Consider the following 21521-nt stretch of genomic DNA (forward strand, 5'->3'; position numbering starts at 1 on the left):
TAACCTGTTCAAAATGAACATGGTAAACATGGTGGAAAGGGATACAGGCAGATTAAAGGCTATTCTCACAGCTTGCAACAACATCAAAAAAAGTAGTTGTGTATAGTAACTTCAAAGACTTTATTCGCTGATTCATTTATTTATGTATCCAACTAAATCCTCTGCTCCAACATTCTGTGAAAACGCATATAAATCCCACTTGCGTAGACCCTTTAGCATACCTTTGTATTCCAAATGAAAGCCAGTGTAGCTCACAGAGCCATCGCTGCGAAATGCCAAGTACATGAAGTTGGAAGTGCTCTCGATCTTCTCAGGAAGTTTACTGTCTTGGAAACTGCCAATCAGATGAGTGCTGCTGTCTGACCCGTCGTAGATATACAAGAAATCATAGTTGGGCTCGATACTAAAGCTGTGACAAGTGAAAGAAACACAGACATTAGATAAAGCAGTTATCATTTTGCCAAGTCTTAACCACCAGATTGTACAGATTGTGTGTGAGAATTAGAATGTATTAGGATTTCCAAAATGTAAGTGTGCACCACGGTGAGTCATGCCAAGCGATTTGTTTTGCATCTCCAGACAAAGAGATAAAAAAAGATATCTCCCCCAAGAGGTGAGAAGAGATTAAATTGTTGTGACACTGCACTGGCACAACATCTTCCCAGACGGCAATGGCAATGCAGTGTGAAAAGATCGTTTCATATTGTAGCGCTGTATATCAAATCACATGCCGCAGTGAGAGAGAGAGAGGAGCATTTGTTTTCAAAATAATGAGCATGGTTTATGACAAAAATGTAAATAGCTTGGAGATAATTGCATTTGAGTTGGATCAAGGCAACTCCAATTTAAAATCATGACTTCATCCTTTCATTTGGCATTCCCAAGGGAAACGTGGCATTGTGCTAACTCTATTAGATGTTTGTTTTGAAGGACAAAGTTGAAAAAGAAACATGGCGACTCGCTCTCCATCACCTCGAGAAGGGGGAAAGTGGATGCGAGTGCAGCAGAGCCAATGTACACATGCTCCTTCTCCAGCCCTTCATGAAACGACTATAAAAATAAGACTCAGTCAAGAAAGGTGCCCTCAGGCCCATCTGTGAGTTTGCTCTGCCAGGATTGCTGCTACATATTCAGATTGCAATTAATAATGTAAAGTTTATGGTCTGAGTGTTTTCAGCCTAGGAAACTCATATCGCAGTTCTGCCAGCAATATACAGTATTCATCCAGAAATCTTATTTCACCACATTTCAGCAAAGTGGCAGGAATCCCTGCCTCCTATGTGTTTGTAGAAGTACTTCTGCTTTCCCCCTAATCTCCCAACACACCTGGACTCAAACTCAGGTCCTCTGCTTAACACACATGGCCAACTTTGCTCAATACTATGACGTTATAGCTGGTTCCACTGCAGAAAACAAGCAATTCCAAACGCGCAATCTGAGTCGCTGTGCAGCCACTAAGAACTGACTCCTTTCTGTTTCAGGTAGGTTACAAACATACCGCAGGTTTGGGGAAAGCTTCATCTTGTAAGCTACTGGACCATGTATTCAAAGGACAACTGGTTTATTTTTTTTATCCCACTGTTATTTTTACTGGAGCAACTGTTCATCTCCCGTAGAAACATATTTCTTTTTAATGATTGTTTCAAATTAAATCCAATTATGTGAACCAAACGTGTAAAGGAATGTGTCAAACCCATGTGCTTTAAAATGTAAAAGATGCAGCTGTGACTATATTTGTTTTATATTTCATCTGGCCATTTAGACATCCAGTGTCACCACAATTCCATTTAGTGCCGTTTTGTTTTATGTCTTGACTAAAAGCAACTAAAAAAAGTTAAATTGACATTGTAGCAGCTTGAATCACCTGATGAAAGCCAAGGAAATGACATAGTCAGAGTGGACAGCAATAAGCCAGTCGCAGTCTTTGCTGTGTGGGTAGGGGTGTGGGTAGTTGGGAGAGAGGATGAATCCTGAAGACCCAGTCACATTTCCACCACAAGGAGCTTGAAAAAAGGAAAAAGAGATGGATGAAAAAGTGCTCACAGTGGTCACAAAGAAAGCCTTTAAAAAGGTGCCGGACCGGCTGCAAATGTCTTTGGCTGAGCTGAATTCAGTTAGAAACAGGTAAGAATCCTAGTCGGTCATTAAATATAATTGACTCAAATTCCATGACCTTTGTCGACCTTTATCAGCAACAACAGTCAGGTACTGCAAGGACATCAGGCCACAAGCCACGGCATTAGAAAGACTATGCCATCGTTTCCCTACATACATTATTATAACAAGAGCTATTTTTCTGACTTGACACTTACCATTGGATTTGTTCTGGTACATTTTCCAATAATTTCTGATGTAGCCTATTAGGTGTTTTATTCGGTGTTCAACAGGTCAACACTGCACACAAATGTCTCCCTGCGTAGTTATATATCAGGGGAGCATAATATATGATACATATGGGGAAAAAAAGAAAATAGATCTCAGTACTGTTTTTTTCTTTTGTATTAAGACCTCTGCAACTCTTTCGATAATCCAAGTGCCTACTTCAATTGACTTATTGTCCATTGCTTGTCATGTTATCTTGATAAATGCTGTCTTACTGTGTAACTCACAAGGAATTAAGACAAATTAATCAAGTAAGGCACAGGGACATTTCCTCTCCAGGATTTAGTGAGATGGATTATGTCTAAATGATTTTTTAAAAGGACATTCTGTAGTGCCTCAGCATGTCAGAGGATACTCTCTGTGCCTAAATCTTAAAGCCTCACAAAAGGCTTTACTTGTCACTCGTTGAGTTTGATGAATAAACTGCCAGTTTCACTATGAAGAAGTGTTATAACACGCTGATGACTATGTTGCTCTTATGTGGCATGGTACCACTTACAGAAAGTTATAAAAGGAAAGCTAACATTTACATCAAGTGTCCGCTCATACAGACCCGCTTCTGATGTTATTACATTATTCTGAGTCGCGTGATCTTGTGATTGCATAGAGAGACTTACAAATGACTCGCTCTATTCTGGCCTGGAAAACAAACTCTGTTAGACCTTCTGGCAGAAACATTATTGGTTTCTTTGGACCTACTTAGTGTAATTATTTCTAATTGTATTGTTAAGTAATTAGCTGTTAAGCTCTTATAAGACAATATGTTGGGAGACCTTAGAGTACTCAGTCTGACTGGCTACAGAAGTGGATTTGTCCACATAAGAGTTGGCAGCGACTCAAACATATCTGAAGGCTCTTGTTTATCCTGCACATATTCTTAAGACATCAGTGAGAGAATTATATTCTCCGCTACAGCAAGTTAATAGAAAAACTCCCTCGCTCCCTCTTCATCCCTCTTTCACTCTGATCCCCTACACCTCCCTCCTTCTCTCCCTCTCTCCTCCAATCCATACACCTCTCTCCGTCTCCCCCCTTCTCTCTCTAACTCACACTATCTCCCTCTTTCTCACCGATGCAGCTTGGAGGGCTGGGTTGCCAGTAGTATCTATTTTCCACTTGGATGCAGGTGATTCTGCTCTCCCCCTGCAATTCATATCCCGGATCACAGGAGAAGGTCACCAAGTCACCGGGCTCCCGCCCTTCCCCGTTGCGACTACCATTCATGGGAATGCCTGGATCTCTGCAAGCTGTCGCAAGCGAACCTGAAGGACAAACACACACACATATGTGAGCACACACACGTGCCTGCAAAGTAAAAACTGGATCAATGACTGCACGAGAGAACACAGTCACACACACACAAGGAGTTTCATATCGTACGGTAAACAGCTGTCAGGCTGAAACTGTTGCTCAAACAGAGTGAGTCCACAGAACAGATTGCTGACTGATATCAGTCAAAATCCCGCTGTGTTTTCCTAAACCACAGCTGCAGAGCCCAGCGTTAGAGATTGATCTGGTCAAATCTGATGGATCCTTCAAATATTCCCGTTTTGACAGACTTTGTTAAGCATATTGCAGTTTGGTGGTGTTGCTTTTTTTTTCTTTTTTTTAAACACAAATGCATCAAGAAAAAAAGTAACAAATACACAAGGAAAACATGTTCTAATGTGAATTTAAAGGTAATGGTGATCATACTGTACATGATGTGATTAATAGATGACATACTCAGTGCAATACATGTAATTATCTGTTTTCAAACTGTAGGTGCAAAAGAAATCAGTTGAACATCTGTACAAAGAGGTGATGATAATAGTTCATACTGTAATAGAGAGACACTGAACCTCAATTCTACATAGATGATGGAAGAAAGTGTAACAGAATTCAGAATTATGGTTTAAAGGATGAATTCCAATTGAAAAAAAGTGTTTTATTCATTATACAAAAAAACGCTTAAAACTTCCTCAAAGACATCCTCAAAAATATCCTGGGTACCACCCACGAGACACTGTCACTCATTGAAGGAGGTCTGAAGAAGCTCACTTAACACAACGCGATTTTTGGTTCTGAAAACTACTAGCCTGAGGCAAACTGGGTATTTAAGTGCAGTATACGTCTCCAGAATCGATTCCAGCTTTCAAAGCATAAAGTGAATCCCATGTAATTGATTTTTACATTATGCTTGTGTACTAAAGAAAATGAAAACAAAATACGATCCCAGCACACAGAGCATACAAGAGGCATTATGGGACCGCTGTACTCTGGTGCTTGGCTTTGAAACTATTCATCAGCAGAACATGTAGACTGCATTAGTAGACAGCCAGCAGTGAACTGTGAAAAACCTGGCACTTTCACTGCTCATCAAGACATGGTTAAAGATTACATCAAATATTGAGCGGTCCATAATGAGGAAAGGTTCAATTTAGAAGCCGCGCCATACTTCCGTTTGATAATTTGACATACTTTGGGGACATGAATTCAACATGGTATGAACCTTTGAAATTCTACTTTCATGCTTAGCATGCTATGTGGTGACAACACTTAATATATCTGTACAAAGACATACTCTGCATCATATTATGTTAAATTTCATAAAAAGTACGACAGTACAAACTGGCAATATACAACCTTTATGTAGGTCGTACATTCACCTACATAAGCCAAGTGAAATACCGGATGATTTTCAACTCCTCAGAGAGACTCTCACTAACAGCAAACAAATTACAGTAAACATCGATAGTACATCAAGTAGTCGGAAGGAAATTCTTACTGGAGAAGTCGATGGCAAAGCCAGACTTGGTGATATAAAAGTCAGTCTCAAACTGAATGGTGACGACGTTGAGAGTGGAGTGGATCCCCTCAGGCAGCAGCGAGCCGCTGACCTCCTGCAGAGGCATCTCGTTCTCAGGAGGCCCGTCCCACACCTTGAAGATGTCGTGGGACGCCTCTGTGTCAAACGCAAGAAACTGGAGACTGGGAGAGGTGAACACAAGGCGTTTAAGTCAAGTCTTTACATTTAACATATGATTAGACTGAAATGAGTTCAGCTATTATATTCACTCATACGTAGTTACAAGAGTAATTTGAGTTCAAAGGAGAGCGCCATCTAGAAACCGTGTTTCCCATGCGTTTAGGTATTTCAGTTGAGATTTGGTATCATCAATCACTTTCTGCCAAAGTTAGAAATACGAGAGCACAGATTTATCTGCAATCCCATCAAAAGATGGCCTGAAGCAGTTCTTCTGACAAATAATGTGTGGCTGACTTTATGAAACCATACCATGTTTACTTCGACCTCTAAGCCCAAATGGGTTTTATTTCACAGTAATACTAGGAGCTCTCAACCAAAAAAAAAAAGAATGCTTCCTTGTCCCGGGAAGATTCCCCTGGGTGCTGTCACAGTGTCTACAAAGTCCCCCTCCCAATCGTTGTTAATGGAGCTGCTGCAGGCTGTTTCTCTTCATGACGTCTAGTTTCTGAGGAGAATTGTTAATGTTTAAAATCTTAACTGAACTTCTGAACTGAACTCGTCTTTCATGGTCAGGTCAAGTTCTGATGACCTCACTCAATTTAAGACAAATTGAAATCAATTAAATTCAAATTTTCCTTGTGTTAAAACTGCAGTCTCATGTAATTGCCAATCAAATTCCCTTTAGTTTCATCACACAAACTCACTGAGTCTCTTATTGTGTCTATGTAGATTTAAACATTTTCTTTTAAAGACTAATAATGTAAGGCCCAATTATATATTTTTCTCCCTCAGCACCATATTTCATGAGTAATGGGGCTAAAAACATCAGCATATTTTGATGAATTATTGCACATCTTAATAAAATATTCTATATGATGATGATTTTCTAAAAGTTATAAATGGCTTAGTTTGAAAAAGACAATAGCAAACCATTTTTCATTTATACTCTATATATATATAGTATATGAATAAATATGCATGTATTATGTGACCATGTTAACAGCAACTTGAGTTACCTGACAATGTTGCCAGAGTTGACCTCGATTGTCCAGGTGCACCTGAGGTTGTTGTCGTAGGGGAAGGGATACCCCGGAGAGAGGATACGTCCTGTGGACTCACTCTTGAAACTCCCGCCACACTCCGCTGCATGCAAACGCACATGCACACGTGAATGAACACAAAACACATAAAACCCTGCAAAAATGCAAACTCACACAAGAGGAAATAGAGACACATTCACACAAGCAAACGTCCATACAGCATGTTGAAACCAAAAGTCAGAGATCACTGAAGCTCAGCGTCTACAATGAGGACTAATGAGCAACAGTTTAAGTTCTGCTGAAAATGAACAATTTTCTTTTTCCAACAGGTAATGGGACTGCAACAAAGACTTCCCGCCTGGGCAGGAATAGTCACAGATGGAAAACTTGTTTTGCCTCCAAGTATACCTTCTAATGACGCCGTTAATTAACTTTAAAAAGACTGTGTTCAGACCATATATGGGCTGGGCTTTAAGCCGCAGGGAGGACCCTGCTACAAATGTTAATCATTGAAGGAATATCTTGTCATCCAATCTATGTTGTCTCTCCCCTGGCTATCATCTTGCTATCTATATTACAGAACAAACGGCACTTAATTAATAGGAAAATTGCATTAGACTGCCACAGTGGTAGGCTATAATCAGTATCATAACACAGGCAAATGTAAAAGTCCTTGACAGGGGCCAGAATGTGGCCCTGGAGGAATGGCTGGAAATCTATTTCACATTCAGCGCACAGATACATGGCTCACTATTAATATTGACCATTCAGTGATCCAGCGCTGTTAAACAGTTAATCAATAGACTGTTTTTTTTGTGATGGTATTGAACATGCCACAATGCCAGACTGAAGTCTTTTCAGGGAAAAAGGAACAAATACATGTATCATTGAAAAAGGCAGTTGGACACGGTGGCATTTAAAGAGCAATTTTGCACACATCAGGAATTTATAAATCATTCTTTTACCTTCATCCATCACTGCTAGACATCAAGAAACAGACACTGTCACAACACCTTCCAGACTCTAACAGGGTGCAGGTAATAGCTTTATCATTTCCCTGTCTCAGCACATTTTGAATTTGAAAGGACAGCCAAGACTGTACATCATGTCCATGACTCAATCTGATATAAGTACTCTGAATCCACAAAATCATGGATCAGCACTTATTTCGAGAAGTAAAAAGCTTAATTATCAAATATCTAAATGACACAGCCTGTGACTAAAACGGAGTCAGAGCATCACAGCAAACGTTCAACTGCAATTGAGATTGCTTCACTTTAGTGTTCTTTTCATGAATATATCTGCATCCAGAACACACAGAGAGATCAATAACTTAAAACAAAACATCAGAGCGGTTTGTATTCTCCAACAGTGTAGTTTCTTTCAACACAGTTCAATTAAGTAGCTATCATGTTGGGATAAATCCTTAGGATTAACACCTAGCTGAGCAATGTTGACACTGTGCCTGGACTGAATAATAATATAAGATACAACAGAGGGGGAGTGAAAAGCGAGACGGACAAAGACCGGGAGACAGGGACCACAAATTGAGATGAAGACAGCATACAGATATAGACAGAAAGGATTACCTATACATGACGGCAGGTTGTTGTCCCATGCCCTTCTATCCCCAGTCATGCACTTGAGTATGCCCCTGCCGTGCAGGGTGTAACCTTGGTCGCAGCCGAAGGTGATGGCACTTCCAGCAAAGTGACCCTCGTCGCTGACTTTGAAGCCAAACTGCGGCACACCTGGATCCTCACAGTGGGATAGCTCAAAGCCTGGACGAGTACGATGGAGAGGCACAGGAGAAGGAGAAAAGGGTGGAGAAGAATATGAGTTGAAGAATGGTATAATATGAAGACCATTAACACATAAACACAGAACTCTTTAAACACCCTTATTAAACTAAGTCCACTGGAGAGCAACCATTATGTAAACCAGTGCCACATTCCCATTTATCTGTATTGTAAAAGGGTTACTGATTAAGCTTTGAGAATTAAATTCCAGTTGGGGGCTGGACTAACAGTCCCATTATATCACTTGGCAGTAAAAGATTCCTTTCGGACAGAGAGCACAATTAGATGCTCACAATTAAACGTTCAATTGAGTGTGGGCATTTACCACGACTGAGAAACAGCCCAGCCACTCGTAAGACTGTGGGGGTAATACAAAGGAAATAAAATAAACAAGCCACAAAACAAGGAATTGTTGCAATAACTCTTTAGCTCACCATGTTTGAACTTGACCATGGCAGTGTATTGTATTCTTCTCTTTTAGGTACTAAATGTAAGTGTTCTTCTATGCAGCAACAGTGGCCGCACATAAAGCCAGCCGTGCTGATTTATAGTCTCTTCTCACAGCGAGGTCCATGCCCATGCCAGATGTTATGGTGGTATTACAAGTGTCATGCCCAGTATAAATCTCCAGCAGTTACTGCTCACATTTAGAAAATTACCTCTGCACTTTTGGTAGCAGAGTCATGAAAACATGATTTGATTCCATGTTCAGACGAGATTTAAGCTGCCCATATCACACCCTCTCCTTGCCCTCGTGCTGTTCGTACATCAGTCAAGCCTCTCCGAGTTGAAAAGAGCTATTCATTCGGGTAAAAGACCAAGTTCAGATTGCACTTTGAGATGGATAAAGAGGGCTCGTTTACACTCCAAGCCATTTTACCTCGTGCACATCCGTGGAAAAATAAGAAATGAAATCTAATTATGTGATACTCAATTACAGCTAATTTTGTAACTCGAAAGGCACCTCGTAATTAAACCAACATTTCTTCTGAACTAATTGTAGTAACATTTAGATGCTGATGGCAATTATTTAGCTGTTGTAAACGACTACATATAACTGATTAATGTACATTTTGTTATTGTTTTTGCAGGCCTGTCAGGTCGCAAACCCAAAACCGTGAGTAATGCTGAACTGCACTACAGTAAAACGGTTATTTAATGTGAACTACAGTATAACAGCTTGAGCCTGGCACATTTGGTGCAATTATCACACACACACACACACACAGAACATTGCCAGTGTGGATCAAGTAACTGCAAGTTAGCTAAAAACTTTTTGGGCTTTCATACTATTCAAGTCAAAACAGCACTTGGCCTGCTGCCATTTTCACTAACTATGTTGAATTCTACCTTGAAAACCCCACTGCTAGACGAAAAGAATTCAGAGAGCTCAATTGCAGGTGAAACACGAAAACACTTTAAATTGGACTGCAAAAAAACGCAGTGTCACCAAAACATTCTCTCGTCACAGTAATAAATTAGAAACGGTTAGCTACAATACACAGTCAGCAAGCCAATTAGGGGGAGAAACAAAAGCCATCTATTACTGGCGCACTTAAAACAATGATCCAAACTGTCAATACACACAAACGCATACTGTATGTAGAGGTACACACTATATACAGTGGATGCACATACACATTGCTAATGCACAAGAATCCAGACAATAATTCACCTGTTTTAACAAGGTACAGTTAGGCAGCCATGGGCGCTAATTGCAGGGGTAGAAGGCAATGAAAAAAGCGGGACAAGGGATTCACATAAAGAGAAGCAGAGGGAGAGAGAGAGGGTGGAAAGAAAAGAGCTAATTTCCCTGCAGGAATGGCACAGAAACACCATGCTGTGTTTAATGGATACCCTGACAGTGAAAGACATAGTGGAGCTGGGTGAGGGTCAATTAAAATTTTCTTTCAAATTCTTGCTACTTGAAATGCCTGGCTCCTGAAGTGAGGCTAAATTCACTCATTTGGAAAAGCTTTAGGGCCCTTCTACCCCAGGGAAATGAAATGTGACTCACTCTGGTATATGAGCCGGAACCCCGCTGCTGTCGCCTCCTGGTCAGAGTAAAATTCAAGCCACAGATAGTTTGAGGTGGTGGTAAGCGACAGACCTTGCATCGACGTGCCTGTGTATGTGCCAAGGAGCAGGGCCGCACCGTCTTTACCGTCGTACACCTGATCAGAGACAGAGAAGGAGAACGTGATGGAGAGGCTTGCTGCTTACGGAGGATTCAAATACCCAGAATAAAGTTAAATAAGAATATAATAAGAATTAAATATTAATGCTGAAGAAATAGCCACGATTATAAAGAAGCTTTTAGTGCATATTCTCTGTTATATAAGGCCCATCTATTGAAAATAAATGTCCCAAATGAGATGTAAAATGTTTATTGGAGTGACCATAATTATGAACCAAATATTATATTACAACTAAAACACAATGAGAGTTTAAAAGCAGTGCATTCCCCAAGCAAAGGAATTTTTTTTTTTGCTTAATGTAATTGCATTTTTAGCACAGATCTTTTTTGATCCACATGCCTAATGGAACTTATTTGTTGAAGAAGCGCCCTTTTAAACTCCTACGAATTTCCGGCAGTATACCTATTTCTGTTTGAGATCTGTGAAATAACTCAAATATTCCTTTGAAATACTGCTGGGGCCCTCTCTGCCCTGTTTTGTTTTCCCCCGTCTTCAAGTCAATTTAGCTCTCTAAGCAAGTCTTTTCACATCTCAGATGCTCACAAAACGACTAAGTACAAGAGATTACTGTCTACACAACGCCAACACTAGAAACACTGATAGTAGGTTACAGTGATCTGTTAATTGGAGCATTAGACAAGACATCTGCATCCCAAAAAGAGTGCATTCCAGCTGTGAAGTGGAGACTACATAGTCCGTTGCATCACATTTGTGGTGCTTACAAAAGCTGTTAAAATGCCCTTGAGCAAAGAAATCAATCCCTTCCTTCCCAAAGGAAAACTGCTGCTGCTACTACTGTTTGACCTATGCTTTGACTTTCTAGGCAAAACAATTCTGCTTTTTTCTGGTTTTCCTGGTGTTGTATGAAAAAAAAATGAGCACCAGGACCTGCCTCTTGTTCTTAAACATAAATGAAACAATTACACAAATATATATTGACTTAGTTATTAATCAAAGCCCCTGTGTTAATTTATTGGTTTTCTATTTTCTGTCAACAAAGAAGAGCAGCTGCATTCTGTCCTTACCTTGAGGATGTCACTTTGTGCAAGATGAAAGTTGCTGGCAGTGATGTTGATGCCTTTGCCTGTTTGGACATGAATGCTGTACACACATTCGTGGCTGTTGTCATAGTTCATTGGATAGTTTGGTGACAAAATAACTCCCTCGTTGTTGGAGACCGTCGATCCGCACTCCGCTGCAAGAAAACAAACAGACAAAAATAATTAATGCATTTGTTTTACTTAAAAAAACAAGAGCATGCCTACTTTAAAATTCATCAATTAAAAGAAGTCACTACCTGGCCTTCATGAATATTTTTGCTATTTGTTTCCAAGCACTATTGTTATGAAAAATGTACGGCATTCATAGCAGTCCTTTCAGGGTTGTGCAAAAACATGTTAGGCACTCCACACACGGCTATTAAACCAAGGCTGAGACAAGGTCTCGGACCCCATGGCGACTATGGGATGTTACACATGCGCAATGTAACTGGAGGGGTGATGTTGGAGGGTCACGGCAGACGGCACGAGAAATAAAAGGGATCGTGTCCCCTCGGGTGCTCGGCGGGACAGAACCTTTCTGGGCAAACATACTAGAGTTTGTTCCCCATTATCATTTCATTTGAGTGAGTTTATGAAAAGCAAGTCTTCTCTCTCAAACCAAGGAAGTCTACCAACAACTTTCTTTTGAATTCAATGACACGATCGGTGTTTCTGATATCTTTATTTTTCATGTACAATAAATTCAGACGCAAGGCCAACTGCTGACGCCTTAGTTACATGAAAAAGCTGTATAGCTCACTATCATTGTAGGGAAGTGACAAATGGAGCCTGCTTGACAAAAAAACAGGAATTATCATGTGCGAGAGAAATGACTCGCACAATGTTGCAATTTTCTAAAATGTATGTATCCTTTACTTATAAGTAAAGGATACATACATTTTAGAAAACCTGATGACTTATTTAAGATTGGTGGCTCCTTTTTGTGTCTTTTCTCTGATGCAATAATTTGTTTCTTAACTAAATGTAAGATAAAGAGATTCTTGTATGTTTTAGTGCCATTTTAAGAGGTTTAAGCATTGTTTTGATGATTGTCGAGATAATATCGTGAATCAAAATTACCTTGGCTAGGATAATCGTGACATGACATTTTCATATTGTCCCATGCCTCGATGGAACTAGTTTAAATTATACAGTAGCCTCTCTATGAAACGAGTAGATCTCTGGACTCAGCTCTTAAAATGTGCAAATAATTTAATTGAGTTTCTCTGAATAAATTCAGTACAGTGGTATTGTCACTGAACTCTTCAGCCTTAACCTGACCTTGGAGCACCCTTCAGTGGAAAGGAGCTATCAAAAGGATAGTTTTAAAGGGGCTCAATTTGAAATTGAGAGCATGTCTGTTGCCTCTCAACGGCCTTGAACACGGCGACGCTGTCGGCCATCCTGAATGTCAGGAGAACTACTTCATTCCCTGCTCAAGTGGACATTACTCCACTATATCTTTACATTGCAAATAGTTGAGTGCAGCTACATTAATGCTCTGCATGTAGTTCAAAGAACCTTTCTTAACCTAGCAGCTCACACAGCGGTATTAGTTACAGGTCTGAGCTTATAATTGCGGTCTACTTAACTAATTCCAATTCCACTTTCCACTAAGTTCTTCAAAGTTCATATCTGTGCCAAATAAAGCTAAAACATGACATTGGCTAGCAGTGAAAAATTCTGCAATACACATGCAGGAAAGGAGACGGAATAAAAGCAGCTGACCACGTACCCACACACCTTGGCAGAGGGGCACTCCACATGCGACGGCCACCTCCCAAGCACCCTATCTCCCTCGCCCCCTGCAGACGGTATCCTGTGTTGCAGTAGAACGCCAGTGAGTCCCCAATGCCAAACCTGGAGCCTGTGTGCCAGCCAAACCGAGGCGTCCCAGGGTCCTGACAGGGTTCGAGATCGTACTCTGGAAACAAGATAGCCCAAAAAAAAAAAAAATCAATACATCATTAATACCCCATTAGAATGATTCATTGCTTGTACTTGTCATTGATAATAATCCCCAGAGGGGGGGGGGGGGGAATAGTCCGTTCTCTTGCTCAAGTCAATGAAACTCTGAGTGCATGTTCATCCAAAGCAAGCAGTACCATAGCTCATGGGGATTAACGGCCTTGCTCAAGGACACTTCCTCAGGTTGGGATTCATGCCAAAAGCTTGAACCCTGGATGCCTGGATGAAGGATGGCCTCTCCACAAACTAGGCCACCCTGCGTGGATTTTTATTATACATGGGCTGTTGGTGGCCTCATCATTTGAGATGTTGATGTCACTCAGGCCGTATGAGAAGAAAAAGGTCTCACTCCCAGCAGCATTCCTCTCACAGGCTATACTTTGTAGCGTGCAGAACTTAGTACAACTATTGATTTCAACACGGCAAAGCAGCAGCATCACACCTTAGGATGTGGCCTGACAGCATTGGCACATTTTTTTTATCAAAAGGTCAGGAAAGGTTAAAAAATGAATTCTAATCAAGAAATCTATAGATGCTAATTACAGAGCATGCAAGGACATACGCACACACACTCGCAAACTAAATTTCATGAATATTCATGGCTGCATAAGTTATGCTTCACTTCAGCGAACAGCAGGCAAACATTTAGCCTGCATGCTCACGAAGCACACCCCCCCTCTCTCGCTCTCTTTTTCGACTTTACTATATCTCTCTCTCTCTCACACGATCTTTTTCTCTCCCTGCGCCCTCTCATCAACCCTGCTCACTCAGCATCACCATCTGTCTCATCTCTTTTCTCTCTCACTATCCCCCTCCCGAAGCCTCCCATCTCTACCTCTCTCTCCATTTCTCCATCCCTGGTCTCTGCATGGGGGGCCCATTATTTCCCTTACACCCCCACCACCACCACCTCATTCCCCTCAGTCTCCTCAGTCCTGAGGATACTGACCCATATGGCATGCTTTGATGATCATTCCCATCACGGTCAGACAGCCTCTACCTGCGTGACCTCGTTGTCTCTTAATTATCCTCCTCTGATCGGTGCAGCCTGTGGCTAGGTCCACCTTAAGCCCGCTCCCATTCTAACCAACAAATCACTCCTCACGTGTTACTTCATGCACGCTTTAGAGAAGCACGGCACTTTTGATCTCATCACTGAACGAGCCGTCTCTCTCTTTCCATCTCTCCGTCACAGTGCGCTTCACTTATGCCTTCTACCTCACAACTCCACCCACCATATTTTCAGCATCCTCACTCTGCCCAATTCATCTTCCTTCCTCTTTTAAAGCTTTACTCACCCATCCTGTCTACACAACTACCAATACTCCCCCCTGCCTGCGTCCTACAGACGCAACCCATATATGCCGTCATACCCGAGAAGGAGATGTTGAATCCCTGCAGCGATATTGAGAAGTCAGAAATGAAGCGTAGCTGGGCCTTGAAGTTCCCATATAGGCCGGCGTTGACTGGTGAGGGCCTCTCTGAGCCGGTGAGTCGAGCGAGTGGCTGGGCGAAGCTGCCGTTTTCTGTTATCAGAAGGTAGTCATGGTGATCCTCCAGGTGGAAGGAGTAAAATGTGAATTGGACACCTAGGAAGAAAAAATAAGACAGCCCAGCGTGAGAGGTTTTCAGAAAAATACGACAGAAAAGTCTTTGAATAGAATATGTAAAGCATACATTTGATGTTTTCATGTCCATTACTGACCCATAAGGTTAAGAAAAGGATTCACTGTTTACATTGTAGGGCACAAAATAAAATGTAATGCAACAACCTCAAACTGAATGTGATTAGTATTCAATTTAAATGTAAGCTATAATTTGAAATGTCATTGTCCTGATTAAAAATCAGTTGTATTAATTTGGGTTTAGTTTGCTGAAACATCCATCTGCAGTATGCATTTTTCATTCATTAAATAAGAAATGCTTTAATCCTTACAGCAGCACTATGAGCATACTGAAATGAATGCTACTAAAATTATCATACTAAAATGAAAAGGGAAAAAAAAAAGGAAAAATGTGACACATAATAAAGGGACACAGAAAAGATTAAAGGCAATTTCAAAATGAAAAGTTAATAGCAAACTCGCAGGGAAAACTAAAAAAGGGGAAATGATTTTCACAGATAAAAACTATATGTAATTGAAAAAGCACGGCCTTTCCTCCAGTCCATGAGCATTAGTCGGCTTCACTTTCACACACTTTGGTCTAACCATCTTTAAAACTTGACGACAACACATCTCTAACTGGCCGAGCTAGACAGATTCACATCAGAAGAGAAAACATAATCAAAGACAGAAAATCTGCTACAGCAGCAAAGAGATTAGAAATTGTGTGAAGGTTGTTCAAAATGATTCAAAATGTTATATCAACACCTTATTATTCAACTTTTAGGTTGGAAAACTAAATCTAGGTCTGAACACCCTGCTTGTATTTTCACACTGTAACTCAGACCCAAACGCATCTTCAGTCCACCCGTGATGGCCAGTTGGCTGCTTTTCAGTACAATACGCACACTGCCATTTTAATGCCATCTGTTGAATCTGTTGGAATATGACTCCATAATGTCCTCCACAATGTTTGGCTCACTTGAAAAAGAAAGTCCCAAATGGCCATAAAATAAATAACAAAAATGAAATGATTGATTGTGCTCTGTAAAACAGCAATTATATTACAGAGAGTCAAGCCAAATGATCAATTTATCACGAGCCATCCCTGTGAGGGGGCATCCCAATATTTTAATATAGTTGGTGCGGGATGTTAGTAATTACTGAGTGGAATAGTTACGTAGCTAAAGATAAATTTGTCTTCCAGTCAGTAGCCACAGGATCAAAAATACTCAAGGAAGATCAGTGCCATGATAAGAGATGCGAGGCAAGCATCCCCTGTGTGTGTAATGAAAACTATCTAAAGAAAATGGATATTAAAAATGTGTATTATGCAAGTATTGCACCAGTATGTTTTTAAGAAGTGTATCTCTGAGAATTTCAATCTCAAATCAGATCCTTGGACTTCATAGCTTTGGCCCTGACCCTCTAAATCATATTTAGTCAGCTGAATTAGGCTCCGATTACAAATGTGATGTGCAATAGCTTATTTTCATCACTTACTATCTATAATTAATCAAATTTGTTTCTCATGCTTCAGGGTTTTGGGTGAGGTCTACGTACAAGTCCTTTGCTTCCCAATTTTGCAGTTTTTCTATATGCGTATATGAGGTTTGATTGCTAATTGCCCCACACTAAATTAATTTGGCATTTTGAATATTTTACACCGTATTAGGCCCTGTGTCGAATTTGATTAGAATTAGGCAATTAGGCAATTTCTATAATTAAAGTTGCTGTTTTCGGTTTTTAGTTGTGGATGCAGTTGAGTTTCGTGCCTCCTGTTATTGTTGAAAGTTAAAGGACCTATGTAAGAAATGAAAAGGATAATGCTGTTGATAGGAGAACATGGGTAAGGTTATTGTTATAGTCACTAAATATATATAAGACAGGAAAAAAAGAAGCAAGACAGTGCGGTTAAAACAAGCTTTGATTTGTTGGTTATTTGGGGAGGATTGAGTGATGTCCTTCGGTACTCCACCTCTTTATCGCACACCTTTTGGAAACTACATACACATATATAACTATCATCTTGCCATTATTAGCCTAGTGTATGTATGTATATATATATATATATGTATATATATATATATATGGACAGTAATTATATTAAACGGTTCTTACATGGCAAGAAAAACAAATACCTGTTTAATACAAATGAAACACCTTATAGTGGCAAAAATTAAAAACTGCTTAAATTTGCTTTTGTCATGTCAAACAACTCTGAGTGGAGGGATTGCTGATAGGTCTTCTTCTGGATTTAAACTACCAAAGTTACAGTGAGGAAATAGAGGTGCTAGTTTTGGATAATGTGCAAATAGTAAAAAATGTCATTTCAATGGGCCTTTTCAAAGAAGATAACAAGACGGTGAAAGACGGGGATAATACAGCTGTGCTGGCGAACTGAGATAAGTTCAGTGCACTTTTCAAATGATAGTGAATAAGAAGGTCTTGGAGAACTGGTTACTGATCACATAACTGACAGTGAGAGCTGTGCAAATGGAATTAAGCTAATTAAATAGAGAATAAAACTGAGATACCAGATTTGTCTCACCAGGTGAACCACTGACATGCCAAAGCAGTTCATTAAATCAGCTCGGTGAAAAAAAGAAATATGAAAAGAAGTGTTAAATGCTATCCAACTGTGGAATGTATAAAGCAGCGTACTGTACAACCTTGGCTGAAATATGTGTAATAAGATGAAGAAGAAGAAATGTAACTGAATTCTCAGATACTGGAACACACTTTAAAAAGAACCATACAGTTAAGTCTTAAATGAGTGTAATATTATCCCTACACATATTCTGGATACTTGCCAAAGGGAAAGAAAGTCGGTACATTTAACTGATATTTGCTTGAATCACTTCTCACTTTATAATAATAAATCCGTCAAATGTTCTTGGAATCTGTTGAGGGGGAGTCGCTTTAATTTATAGCTTTATAATTTGGTCATTATGAGGACTAAGAATGAATGTCAGCGCGGTAAGGACGACAATAAAAATAAACGTGCTGCAACTAAACTGCAGTGTGGGAAGTATTTACGGAAGTGCAAAATAAAAATATTTACTAAATCAATATATAGTTCCTAAACTATACAGTATAGGGCTTAATACCAAAATAAAAATAAATTAAAAGTAATTTAGTATGCATGGTATGTATACTTGTTTTTTTGGAGAATGTTTTTTTTTTAAATATAATGTTCCTACCTTTTCCATGGCTTACTTCTACAGTCCATGTACAGTTCAGAGAGTTAGGATACAGCTCCGGAAAGCCAGGTGATAAGATGATCCCTCCAGGTCCCCCGATATCCCCACCGCATGATGCTGAATAGAAAGAGAGAAAAAAAAGTTTTTAATGAACCAATAAATCCTTCACCTGAAGACAGAGGAGCAATTTAAATGAATAATGCATTTCAGTCATATCACATCCTGTCCTGCTATTTTTATGACTACCTGTAATTCTGCCAACACAATGTTTTGTTTTTTTCCTCTCCAAACCTGCCCCACTGCCAGGACATCAATTATTCATTAATTCAGCTATCCATCCATACTTTCCACTCCTATAGTATCTTCAACTGAAAGGCATTGTCAGAAAACGTGTTAATCCATTAAATTTACTTACAATTCGCAAGAATTGACACAAGCATATTCAGCGGATTAGAGCATCAGGCTTTATTTTGACAGTGGGTGATTTTGAATTCCTTCCAAATAGAAACAATGGTAAATGGACTTGTAGAGCGCTTTTCTAGTCTTCCGACCACTCAAAGCGCTTCAACACTACATGTCATCATTCACCCATACACACACACACACACACACATACCCTGATGGCAGGGGCTACCATGCAAGGTGCAACCTGCCCATCAGGACTCTAACTAACCATTCACACCCATTGATACACCGCAGTCACAGCCTGCGGGAGCAATTTGGGGTTAAGTGTCTTGCCCAAGGACACATCGACATGGACTAGCGGAACCGCCGTCCTCTGATTGAAGGACGACCCCGCTCTACCACTGAGCCACAGCTGCATCTAACTACTTTTCAGGTCGGTGGAATAATCCAGTTGCATCCAACCGTGTAGAGTAGCTACAGTTGCGGCGATAGGGAGTGTCGTCTAAAGCAGCAACATCATTGCCGCCGCAGTATTATGACTCTCATGCATGTTGACTATTGATTTTACTGCCAGAGAGCTCCTTATCTTATCAAAGGAAGTTAATGAGGTAAATCTCTACCCTCACCGGCTGCCGAGGACCGGGAGGTTAATGCTAGATCCGTTTGAAGGTTAAACGTTCAAATTGGATATTGTGCCAACCTGCAACCGTTTTCTGATGCCGTCATTGTGTTTAAATTGAAAGGTCATATCACATAAAGGGCACTGCTTTTTTTAAATAGCATAGATGGAAATTTACAAGCTTTATTTCCCTCTGTCTTTAAGTATATCTGTGTGTGTGTGTGTGTGTGTGTTCTTTGGCTTGAATGCCCTAAGAGTGGTGTTGTTACAACCAAATATGCCTTCTTCAAAACAGCAATTGTTGACAAATATTAGAAGTAGAACTCTTGTGCATGTACATATTTTCAAAGTAATGAATGTCAGATGATGTTTATGGAGGATCACAGAGAAGCCTGAGGCTCCACAGCTGCACACACCCACCCCTCTCTCATCCTCTCTCCTTCCACCCATGGGCCCTCCACCAAGCACACCACATCAAGGTCTGAATCCTTACCCACCAACAAAATTACATCAAATATTTTATTAATGAGCCAAAATTACATAAAGTCATTAAAAGTGGATGAGCACGCTTGGAAAACGATCTACTTTAGAGGCTCTATAGGCAAAGAGCCAAGGCATTTGGCACCAGTCTGGCCCACACCTAGGCGAGAAAACGCTCCACGCCACAAAGTACATTATCAGGACAACTGTTGAGCTGAAGCTGCATAAATAACACAGCACTGTATCATATGCACGGTATGGTGCCCACCGCCAACTCTTGCATGTTTTTTTTTTTTAATTCATTATATTCTTTCAGCTGAGTGATCCGTGACATCATCTACGTTTTTTTTGCACCGCAACAATAATCGGCACAATTGTCCTTCAGTGCGCTTCTAAACAGCACAAAGAGCAAACCTGTACAAACACAGCCGGGAGAGGGAGATTATGTGAGATATCACAACTATCAGGGACATGCTGAACTTCATGCTTTGAAGTTGAGGATAATCTGTCTTCAGTAATACATGATTCATCACAGCCCAAGTAAGTTGTTCACACAAGGACTGGGTCTATTTGCTGAGTAAAAAGCACTTTGACAAGCTTATGTTTGGTTAGTCAGACCTGCTGTAGGCTACCCATAGTCGCTTATGCTTGTGTCGTTGCCAACAAGGCCACGTTTTTTTTTTTTATGGTTGGTTTGAGAATAAAATATAGCAATGGTAGCAGCTGCTGGAGGAACCCAGTTACCTTTTGAAAACCTAATTAAGAAACCTCTTGCCAGTTACTAGTGGCGGCGTCCCATGTGGCTAAAAGACTCCAGACTATACAGTTCATTCTGTGCAAATTGATTCTTTATGTGTGTTTTCTCAAAATAATGCTGACATCCTAATGAGCTGATGTGATGCTGTACAAAATTAAAATCAGTGCTTTAACTCATAACCAGGTCACAATCTATAATGTCCCCTCAATGAATCTTGACTTGCATGTTAGAATGCTTTAAGGACAAGAACGGTGGTACTTGTATTTTATGGTGATTCAGCTCTAAGGTGTTCAAATGGCCATATATGTCATAGTGTCATCCAGCGTAAATATAAGACCATACAAACCAAAATAGTATACAAAAATATAGATCTTACAAATATAATAAAGATTCACTCAAAAAGGAAATTGTGCCGTCATGGATGAGACTGCAGCCTGAGCCGGAATGCGTTGCAAATTGTGTCAACATTTCGTATGCGTACCATCACAAGTGGGCAGTGGGTGGCTCCAGAAGTGGTTCTTCTCACAAACCAGTGGCTCGTCGTGGCTCAGCCTGTATCCTGGGTCACACTGGAAGGACACCGTGGAGCCGATGGACAGGTCATGGCTTAACCGTAAGCCATTCACGGGAATACCAGGATCCATGCAGGAGTATGTGTCCAACGTGACCACTAGAGAAATTAAAATCAAACGGGTTCTTGAATATGATTCGAGACAATTGTACATCCTCAACTTGGCAATTCAATTTAAACTGTTGTCCTCTTTGTTCACAACCTTTAGGTATTGTCTAGTTTGAATGGTCCGTTACTGTGACTGATGATAATAATTACCAAGAAACACATTGTGCGGTGACACAACCATGTACCAAGTTTTGTGCAGTTAACTGTACGTTTTTGTCACACAATGTCATTTTGTCTTCAACTATTAACACAGTAGAGGAGGTTTGCGCTCGCATATGCAAATAGAGTAGGACTGTCGAGCTACAGAGGTATATTGAAGTCATACAGCATTCATGGAAAATGTGATGGCAATTCTATTTTTGCAATCAGTAAACTTTCT

General features: G+C 40.3%; 1 protein-coding gene across 1 annotated transcript in view; it reads right to left on the reverse strand.

Moving 5' to 3' along the window:
• LOC306699603 (CUB and sushi domain-containing protein 3-like) overlaps positions 1–21521 on the reverse strand; it is a gene marked incomplete at both ends in the record, with an annotated part of 199653 nt that overhangs the window by 107061 nt on the left and 71071 nt on the right. Inside the window, 12 exons of the mRNA XM_079164257.1 lie at positions 222–409; positions 1865–2003; positions 3453–3644; positions 5150–5352; positions 6367–6493; positions 7980–8171; positions 10207–10363; positions 11413–11582; positions 13163–13351; positions 14769–14984; positions 18203–18319; positions 20945–21133. Of these exons, the coding sequence (XP_079020383.1) occupies positions 222–409; positions 1865–2003; positions 3453–3644; positions 5150–5352; positions 6367–6493; positions 7980–8171; positions 10207–10363; positions 11413–11582; positions 13163–13351; positions 14769–14984; positions 18203–18319; positions 20945–21133 (2079 nt within the window). The remainder of the gene's footprint in view (positions 1–221; positions 410–1864; positions 2004–3452; positions 3645–5149; positions 5353–6366; positions 6494–7979; positions 8172–10206; positions 10364–11412; positions 11583–13162; positions 13352–14768; positions 14985–18202; positions 18320–20944; positions 21134–21521) is intronic.

This window comes from Pholis gunnellus (genome assembly GCF_910591455.1).
Source record: "Pholis gunnellus genome assembly, chromosome: 8".
NCBI classification, from domain to species: domain Eukaryota; kingdom Metazoa; phylum Chordata; class Actinopteri; order Perciformes; family Pholidae; genus Pholis; species Pholis gunnellus.